Source organism: Pinus tabuliformis, chromosome 1_2 (assembly GCF_031772625.1).
Source record: "Pinus tabuliformis cultivar Carrire ecotype Pingquan chromosome 1_2, CPIR1, whole genome shotgun sequence".
NCBI classification, from domain to species: Eukaryota; Viridiplantae; Streptophyta; class Pinopsida; order Pinales; family Pinaceae; genus Pinus; species Pinus tabuliformis.
This window is the reverse complement of record NC_142298.1, coordinates 887523353-887533499: the sequence shown is the minus strand read 5'-3', so window position 1 is coordinate 887533499 and position 10147 is coordinate 887523353. Positions and strand designations below refer to the sequence as shown.

Sequence of the window (10147 nt, the reverse complement as noted above, 5' to 3'; positions counted from 1 at the left end):
TGCGAATTCAGAACTGGGAAGAGATTACCCTTGGGACGGAATGGTTCAAACTTGCCGCAATGCGCCCGATCTACACCATCAACCGCAGCTCCCGCAGACCAAGTTCTGTCACCGTAATGCAATGCACCAGGCGTGGAGAATAAACCCTGAATCGACATGATTATAACCAGAGACATATTGCGCTGATCAATGCAGACATTAATTGCCAAACCTTCACCCGAGGTTGTATTAATACGCAGTAGCTGCTCGCATGAGGTATTATCTCGGGAGGCCACGCTGCTCTGCAGCTAGCAGTACTGGGTAATAAATTCATGCATGGGAAGCTGTATACAGCGTATTGCCACCCGGATTCGGGAGAATATTTTCAATCGCAGGCATTTCCTTCTGCACAAGGTTGTTGAAGTCGAGAAGCTGAGATTCAGGGATTAAATTTGTTGGTAAACCGACCTGTAGACGTTGCCCACAGTCCACTCCCATATTTGCTAAGAGGTCTGCAGCTTTGTTCCCGTCTCTTCGAATGTGATTTAGAGAGATTGCTCTGTGGGAAGAAAACCAGCGCTCAATGTGTTGTAGCCGTTGAGACAATCTCCAACTGTTGCTGATCTTGGAGGCAGGGGATCCCTGTAAAATTTTTGAAACCATTTGGATGAGAATTTGTGAGTCTCCCTCTATTAGGAGCGGAAAGAGATTCCTATCATGCGATAGAAGAAGCCCCTGCCAGAGCCCTTCTAGTTCTGCTGAGTTATTGGTGTCCCACCCCTGGGATCCCAAGTAGGTTAATATAATGTTTCCTTTGTAATCTCTGACAATTCCACCAAACCCAGAAGAACCTGGGTTACCCTTTGAGGCACCATCAAAATTGAGTTTGTATATGTTCTTGGGTGGAGGAGACCATTTCACTTTTGAGGGATCTTTTGAAGGTTTTGTTCCTTTGATCATCTGTTCTTGCTTTCTTTTGAAATTCCAGTTATTCCATATTGATTGTTCCTGCGGAATAGTTGGGAAGTCCTCTTTGTACCAAGTTTTTAGAGCTAAGGTTTCTTCCATATTTTGATTGATGACTTTCCATATCTCCTCCAGTGGCCTGGATTGGTTTTTGAAGACTCGACCATTCCTCTCCTTCCATATGGCCCATGTTGCAAAGCCTGGGATGAGGTTCCAGAGAACATTCAAGATTTTACTTTGAAAGGGGTGGGGGTCCCAGCTGCGTATAGTAGCCCTTATATCTCCATTGGCTCCTCCATCTTTTTGACAGCGAAAGTTAATCTTTTGCCAAAGCTTGTGGGCCAGCGGACAATGGTACATGAGGTGTTCAATGGTTTCCTCTTCTTTTTTGCAGTTGAGGCATATAGAGGGTCCATGGAAATTTCTTTTTCTCAGATTTTCCCAAGTAAGAATTCTCTTGTGACAGAGGAGCCAAAGAAAAGTAGATACTTTCGGCCAGATGAGGGGATCCCATATTTTGCTCCATAGCGGATCCAGCCGGATTTGATCTTGGACGAGAATATTATATGCTTCTCTAGTGGAATAACTTCCTCTTTCTTCATAACCCCATCTGAGAATGTCTTTCTCCTCAGAATGCTGTATTTTCCTTTTTGTTAATTCTGTATCCATGGTTTGCTGGTCTAGCCTCGTCCCTTGTGCCATGAACTGGGTTGCTTTGAGCCATTCTCTGTAATCTTGCTGAGAGGTATTGCACCAAAAGTTCCTCACCGTTTGTTGGGAGTGCAAATCTTGTCCCAGGAGAGCATTTGGTGAGATAAGGTCCCTGAGTTTGGGCATCTGTTGCCAAGAATCATTCCAGAATCTGGCTTGATCACCATTCTTCACTTCCCAGAAGCTATGCTGTTGTATGAGGTGCTTGTGCTGTTTTGCTGAGTTCCATATGATTGAACCATTACTAGTCTCTGATATTCTGATGAGTTCCTCCCTTGGGCAATTTCCCACATATTTGGCCGTCCATAAGTTGGTCCAAGGAGTGGAAGGGCCTGACAGCCATTTCCACCAGATTCGAGCTCCCATGATAGCATTACTGTGAGAGGGGTCTCTTAATCCAATGCCACCTCCTTTCTTTGGAAGGCAAGCAGTTTCCCATTTGACTAGAGCCCATTTGCGATGAAGTCCGCTGCTACCCCATAGAAACGATCTTTGAAGAGATTTGATTTCATTGAGGACCCACTTGGGAGCCGCGAGGATGGAAAAAAGATATAAGGGCATGGCTTGAAGAACTGCTTTGATCAAAACAAGACGGCTTGCCATATTGAGAGATCTATGAGTCCAAGAGGAGAGACGCGCTTCCAGATTATCTAGAAGAGTTCTCCAGGAAGAGTGCTTTAAGCCAGAGGCGATAAGAGGTGCTCCTAGATAAGATGAGGGAAGTTTTGCAGAGGAGAAACTGAGAATGCGTAAGATGGCTGATTGGATAACTGAGGGGGTATGAAAGAAGAAGATTTGAGACTTGGAGTGATTTATAGAGGCTCCAGAGGCTTCTGAGAAAACTGATAGAAGGGATTTAATATGTCTGGCTTCTTGGACTGAGGGATGCCCATACAGCATATTATCGTCAACAAATTGTTGATGGGTAAAAGCAGGGGAGTTGTGAAAGGAGAGACCTTTAAGCTGGCCAGCTTGCTGAGCATGCTTTACACTGCGCCCTAAACCTTCCGCCATTATGATAAACAGGAAAGGTGAGAGGGGATCACCTTGCCTGATACCACGGGTAGGGTGAAAAGTCTCAGATGGAATACCATTGATTAGGACAGAGAAGAAGGTGGAAGAAATGAGGCTCATAATCCAACGTACCCAGGCCGCATCAAAACCAAATGCTAGAAGAATTTTTTCAATGTATTTCCAATTTAGGCTATCAAAAGCTTTGGAAAGATCAAGTTTGAGAAGCATACCAGGCCTTTTGGAGATCTTCAAGGAATGAATTATTTCATGAGTAAGAATGATCCCATCCGTAATTTGCCTGCCTTCCACATAGCCGGACTGTTCAGGCGAGATAATAAGCGGAAGCAGCAACTTGAGTCTAGAGGCTATAATCTTGGAGATAATTTTGTAAATAATGTTACAGAGGGCTATCGGTCTGTACTTATCCGGTCTGCAAGGCTTTTCTACTTTGGGTATCAAAGCTATAAAAGTAGCGTTTATCCCTGGAAACATCCATCGGAGTGAGCGAGACTCTTCTACCACCTGCCAAACTTCATTCTTGATTAGCTCCCAGAAGCTATGGAAGAAGTTGGATGTGAAACCATCTGGTCCTGGAGCTTTGCCTGCTTTTAATTGACGAACAGTTGTTTCCACTTCTTGGAGATCAACAGGCTTGAGGAGCATTTGATTATGCTCTTCTGAGATAAGTTTGGGGATGGTGCTTGTAATTTTTTGTATGGCTTGAGAGCGGTCTATGTTTGGTTCTTTGTGCACCTTCTTGAAGTGATTTAAGAGTTCCGCCTCAATCTCTTCATGCTTTTCCATTCTGACCCCTTGTTCATTTTGAATATGCACAATATTGTTGTGCATCCTGCGCTGAATTGTGGTGCTGTGAAAGAATTTGGTATTTTTTTCACCATCTTTGAGCCACTTTATTCTTGATTTTTGCCGCCATAACATTTCTTCCTGCTTTTCCTTTTCGGCAAGTTGCAAGTCCAGGGATTTCTCCTGTTCTGCTAGTTCTTCTGATCTGCCCTCAGTGATGATCTTCTGTTGTATCTGCTTCATTTCCAGTTCTATGTTGGCTTTCCCCTGAAAGATGTTGCCAAATGAAGTGCGATTCCATTCCTTGATCTTACTTTTTAAGTGCTTGAGTTTTTGTTGGAATTGGAACATTTTGGAGCCTGGCGGAGGATGGAAGTTTTTCCATTCAAAGTTGATAAGTTTATGAAAGTCTGGATGAGTCAGCCAAAATACTTCGAAGCGGAAAGGCCTGCGGATATTGTTCCCTGGTCGAGACCAGTGAAGAGAGATGGGCCAGTGATCAGAACCTGTGAAAGGAAGGATGGAAGCCGCAAAATCACCCCCCAGATGAATGGCATTGTCAGAGAGAAGGAACCTATCCAATCGAGAAGCGATTTGCTGGCTGCCAGTTTGTCTGTTGTTCCATGTGAAAATGCCATTATTGGAAGGGAGGTCGAAGAGCCAGTTGTTCTGAATGAACTCTTTCAGTAGAGATCCTTCTTGTGAACTTCTGCATCTGCCTCCTCTTCTTTCCTCCAGTCTTGTAATCATATTGAAATCACCTCCTGCAATCCATAGTGGATGGGGTCTGTTTTGATTAAGAACTGAGAGGGAGTTTAAGATCTCCTCTTTTTGATGTGTTTCCTGCGGGAAATAAACATTGGTCAGAAGTCCATGTTGGTTTGTACCTGTAATATGAAAAGATGTTTGGAGAAAGTTCCGGTGTGCATGAAAATTGTTGAGCTCAATCGCTCTGTGGTCCCATATGATGGCCAATCCTCCTGAGGCACCATCTGCATCAACTGCTATGTTATGACTCCCAGGCCAGAATTTAGCAGCAAGTTTGTCAAGTGTATTGGAATCACACTTTGTCTCTTGCAAGAACAGAATCTGAGGGCTTTCTTGCTTTAACATATTTTTGAGAATTCGGGTTTTCCTGGGGCCATTAAGCCCTCTTATATTCCAAGAGATTAGCTTCATTTGGAAAGAGTGTTTTCAGGACTGTAATACTTAGTTAGCTTGGCATACCTGCCGGAGTCTACTAAGATCTGCCCAACCTTGATTGTTCTCTGAAGAATGGTTTTCCTTCCTCGTTTTTTTAAATCTTTGGCTATGAGACGACCATCCCATGGACCACCTGTCTGTATTCCCAAAGATTTTTGCCTTTGTGCCCGAGATAATACTTCTTCCAGATTCTTAAGCTGTCCTGCTGGAATATTGTCAAAGTTATTTGTGGTGCAGGCTTTTTCGAGACCTGGAAGGTCCAGATCTCCAATATCTATTATTTCTGTTTCTTCCTCCATAAAGGGAGAGTACTCTGGTTCTTCCATTGGTTCCTCTTGTGAGTTAGCTTCTGGGTTTGAGTTCTCCATTTGCATATCCTGTGCACCCCCTAAGATTTCTTTCTGTTTGTCTGAGGTCGATGCCTCCCTACCTAGAGTACTTGCTGGTGAAATTATAGGTTTTCCCCCTTTTGATTGGTCTTCGTGCATGGGTTCTGGTTCCGGCAGATTCACTGGAATTTCCGACTGGTTAGCAAGGGCGCCAAAGCTGTTGCTTGTGGATGGCCCTGGCTGGTTGGATTGTGCTACTTTTGGTTTGGGAGCCTGCTTTTTATGTGCTCTTCGGCGGTTCGAGACCTTGATGAATCCCTCTGCTTTAGGAGCTTCCGGATCCGATGCAGGGGAGGATTTCTGAGTTAGAGGACAATCTCTAAATAAATGCCCGAGGGCATGACATCTTCGACAACGGAAGGGCACATGTTCATAGTCTATGGTTTGTAACCATTCAATGTCAAAGTGAGAAATGCTTACCGCATCTGGAAGAGCCTGATTGAGATTCATATATACGCAAATTCTGGCATAAGAAGTATATTTGCAGATCTTCGTTTCCTCTGCCGTTTTGACGAACTCACCCAGGGAGTTTCCGATCTCTTTGAGGGAATCTTCCTCCCAATATTCCACCGGGAGTGAATACAGGCGAATCCACACCGGTGCCCAACTGAGATCCACCGTATCTGGGTTGAACCGCTCCACCCATCCTTTAAGAAACAAACCAGCCGCATTGAAGAAGTAAGGTCCGCCATCCAGGACCCTGTTTCTGTCTTCCAAGCAGTTGAAAATAGCTGTGAAAAAACCTTTCGGCCCCAGCTGCAGTGTGATATGCCCCTTAGGTTGCCATTTTGCGTTTATCCAGCTTCTTAACGCCTTTTCAGTTGGCCACAGACCAATGAACTTTCCTATTAAGGCATGATCTTTCATAAACTGAATCCTTGCATCTATTCGATGTCCAGGCAGTTCAACCCGTGGGCGAACCGTTGCCACTGGTTTGCATGTAGCAGAATGAGCTTCTGGTGATTTGTCCCCTTGATTTACTCGCTGGTTTTCCAAACCATCATTGTCCCTATTCTGAGCTGTGGTTTCCTTCTCTGCCGTGTTTTCAACCTTATCATTGTCGCTTTGTGGGGGAGGTTGATCACCCCCCCTGACTGGGTTTCCATGAAAGGGTGTACTTTCAGTCCGTGAGTTTGAAGACTCTGAACTTGCCAGGAATTGCAGGAGGTATCAGAGTTGCAGAGCTTGCCGTTGCTGCAGGTGTTCAAACCCTAGAAGCTTGCCGTCGCCGCCATTGCCTCTCACAATTCTGGGCTAGATTATTATTAATACCATGCAAAAAAAACATTATTAACCCTAATATTAGTATTAATAAAAATAAAATTGGCACATGGTATAGACACATGGTATTCACGTGGAATGTAGCCTATTTAAATGGGGGAATTAAACCAGCATAGATCCATCTTTACTGATCTACTAAGCCCCAAGAGGGATCAAATATCGTGATATGAAAACTAGCATAGAGTGAAAAAATATTTGATCCCTCTCAAGGCTTGGTGGATCAAGAGTAAAAATGGATGTTGTAATTTAATGTATGTTAAACATTTTAACTTGGTTAAAATAAAAAATAAAATATAATAAATTATTAAATTTATTAATTTTTATAAATTACTAATAGTAATTTTTAAGCTCCAGGGTTATGATAACCCATGGTAATACCGTGGTATTCATGTGAGCATAGACTATTTAAAGGGGAAATTCTATCATCTTAGATCCATGTTAATTCTGGGTCTACCAAGTGCTCAGAGGGATAAATAGATTTCATAAGATGGATATAGGTTGGTTTTTATGATAATGAAGATATTAAATAGACTTAGGAAATTATATTGTAAAAACATCTTAAGGTGAATGGTTAAAGCTACATTTAGTCACTTCACAAAATTTAGTAAAAAATACCAATATCTCCATTAATATTTGTTTCTAACTTTTTCTAATTCAACAAAAAAAAATTCAAAACAATGAAACCTTATCACTCTTTCCACATCACCCTCACAGAAGATTTCTCACCATTTTTCAAACATTCTCAATATGATATCTTCATGAAAAAGTTTAGGTACTAATGTTGGATTAGTTGTTTGAAAAATAAGCTGGTTTGTAAAACCTTTCATCTTCTGTGTTATTCTTAGTTTGTCCTAATGATCTGTAGGGATTGGAGCCACTGCATCATATTTTCCTAAAAGTTGGAGATTGTTCACCAAAAAGGAAATTAATCTACATGTTACAACACTGTTAAAAAAATGCAAGACCTATGAGCGTAGTGAATTATGCTAATAAGCAATTTAGATTGGGAGGGACGTAATTAAATTTTATTATTTAATTGAAGATTTCCAATTAAAATAATAATAAATCTACATTTATATATTCATATATTGATTGGAAGGATTCTTACAATGGTCACTTATTTCAATTAGATCCCCTTCAAGCCTTTGGGATACCTAATACTTCCTTATATAGTATAGTTGGGGCTTGCTACTTGTTGGTGTGTTGGGGTAAACAAACTTGATGTGTTTTTTTTATCTCTTAGTTGCAGTCTATGGAATAAGAAAGAAATTTGATAACTTGAAAAAAGTGGTTGCTTGACAACAGTGATAGAGAAAATATTAATCTCTCCTACCTTGACAGAACTCGTTGTCAATATCAACACCTACAAGAACTTTTTTTTGGAATATTATCAAAACTAATAAAAGCATATGAAAGAGTGTATTGTAAGAACCTTGACAAACATGGCGACTGAAACTTGGAACATTGTTTGTAGGAGGAGAAAATTATGTTTCTTTTTTCCAAACATGTATGTTAGTATATTATATTTTAATGAATATGTTTTCTTGTTATCATATATAGTTTCATACTTTAACAAAACATTCGCCAAGACTTCACAATGTTCTATTATTCAATAAAAGATTTGCCAAGATCTTACAAGATTTTATAATTCAGTGAAAGATTCTCCATCACTATACAAGATAATATAATCTCGTGAGAGATTCACCATAAAAATTATATATACATATTATATTATTGATAAAATTGCCTCCCATTTTTCCTATGTATCTTGGGGATTAGCCCATTTATTATACATATAAATTTAGGGTGGTTCTTAAAATTTTCCCTGCTTCACGGAGGCCTCCACTTCAGCAAATAAAGACAAACTGGAACCAGAAATGGACCCATCAATGCTCACTACATTTTTGGAGACATGCATGAAATTGTTGCGCGATAGCAAAGTTGTGAAGGGACTACAAGAACTCATCACTAGATGTGCTGGGATCATGCCAAGAGAACAGTGAGTATTCCGGAAGCTCGAGAAGCACACAATGTGAATAGGAAGAGAGATGAGATTCACCGCAAAGATCAGAGAATATGAAATCGATCAAGTGATTTTGGATCTATGATCGGACATGAACATCCTACCAAAGTAGACATGGGAACGCATGGGAAAGCCTACACTACAATGGTCTCCTATTTAGTTGTGAATGGCGAGGCAGGAGAAGATCCTACCCATGGGAAGATTGTAGGGAATAATGGTAGATATCGGAGGTGTGAGCGCGCTTGTAGATTTCGAAGTGATAGAGATTGTTGATGATAGCAATCCATGTCCTACGCTATTGGGAATAGATTGAGCCACTGACATGAATGGAGTGTAAATCTAAAGAAGCGCAAGATGATTTTTGAGAAGAAGTCACTGTGCGTGGTGGTACCTTTAAACCTAGCGGAAGGATCGCGCTACACAGAGCTGGTGCACGACTACGATAGCAACGACGATCTAGACTGTATCTACAAGTTAACTGTGTGGGAGTAGGACTGGGTAAATCCAACAATAGATGACAGACTCTCGTGGGAGCTTGAAAGATCCTGCACCTCAGATTTAGAGGACGAAATAGAGCAATGGCAGAATCGGTTATAGAAGGTAACCATGCTCAACTGTAACATGATGACAAGGTCAATGCACTACATGGAAACAAAGGTAGGAGATCTGCCTATGTATGATGGATTGACCAAGGTGGATGATTTCTTACACCAATTTGAAAGAGAAGTACCAGGACTAGCGCGAACGCAGAAGGATGATGCTCATGTGGTTTGGAAAGCCTCAGATATAGATGAAATCCAGGTATGACAGAAGAAACAGCCCATGCATCCACTTTTCCAGATGGGTATAGGAATATGGTGTGCAACCTGCACGAACACACACCATCCTTGCAGTAGGAAACATGACCGAAAAATGGGAGTTGGCAAGACGATGGCGTGAACGACGGGCAGGAAGTATCATAAGACCAAGTTCACCGGAGATTATCCATGTGGAAGGCTTTGACAAAGTATGAAAATTACTGAACACGGTCAACCATGTGAAATGCATTGACTAGGACCTGCACGTACCAGCGGTTCTATGGGCTTATAGGACCATGTGCAAAACCCTGACCAAGCGGGCACTTCCAAAGCTGAAGTATGAATCAGATGTTGTAATCCCTATGGAGCATGTGAATATTGGTATGTTCATTGTAGCACTTGTAGATATGATGTTTCGTAAAGCCCAAAAATGAGGGATCACACAGCCACAAGAAATAGAATGCATGGGACATGAGGAAGAAATCTAACAGGGAAACTTTAGACTCCAACAACTTGAATAAGATAGGGTATGGTTAAGAAATAAAAGCGCGCTAGTGGATGTGGAAGTCAAGAAGATGGAGAACGAGATAAAGAAATATTTTCTCACCAAAAGGACCAGAATGGTAAGACAGGAGGCGTGCAATCATGATGACAGAGTTAAGGCCTATTGCCACAACTTGATTAGACTGATGCCTTGGCTTGGACCACATATTGCTAAGCATAGTGACCAGGGTCATGTGTTGCAAATGGTGAAGTGCGAGATGCCAACCGTAAGAATAAGAGGTAGGCATTCTATAGGAGCCATGACAAAGGATTGAATGGAACTCTAGACGGGTGGTGCAACCACCTAACTAGCCAAGGGAAGGATAGTCTTAGCGCTCCAGGTAGTTGGAAGGGAGCAAGGGACTATAAACTATTCTGCTCGAGAGCTATGCGATATTTTAGATGCGAGCATAGGCAAAGAGTCACGAGGTCCACGA

At 41.8% G+C, this 10147-nt stretch overlaps 1 protein-coding gene across 1 annotated transcript; it reads right to left on the bottom strand.

Moving 5' to 3' along the window:
• Positions 1-309: 309 nt before the first annotated feature.
• Positions 310-9877, bottom strand: LOC149208793 (uncharacterized). The gene is made up of 3 exons (XM_089398427.1): positions 9775-9877; positions 4702-6208; positions 310-4609 (listed from the first exon to the last, which is right to left on the bottom strand). The coding sequence occupies exons 1-3, from the start codon at positions 9875-9877 to the stop codon at positions 310-312; spliced, it is 5910 nt and encodes a 1969-aa protein (XP_089254553.1).
• Between the last annotated feature and the right edge of the window lie 270 nt (positions 9878-10147).

What these genes read in the sequence shown, in the direction of transcription:
- LOC149208793 (XM_089398427.1), bottom strand. Translation starts at nt 9,877, where the DNA reads ATGTGGTCCAAGCCAAGGCATCAGTCTAATCAAGTTGTGGCAATAGGC. An exon ending in TTACCATTCTGGTCCTTTTG is followed by an intron (nt 6,209 to 9,774) that starts GTGAGAAAATAT and finishes TGGCAAGTTCAG; the next exon opens with AGTCTTCAAACTCACGGACT. An exon ending in ATCTTAGTAGACTCCGGCAG is followed by an intron (nt 4,610 to 4,701) that starts GTATGCCAAGCT and finishes TAATGGCCCCAG; the next exon opens with GAAAACCCGAATTCTCAAAA.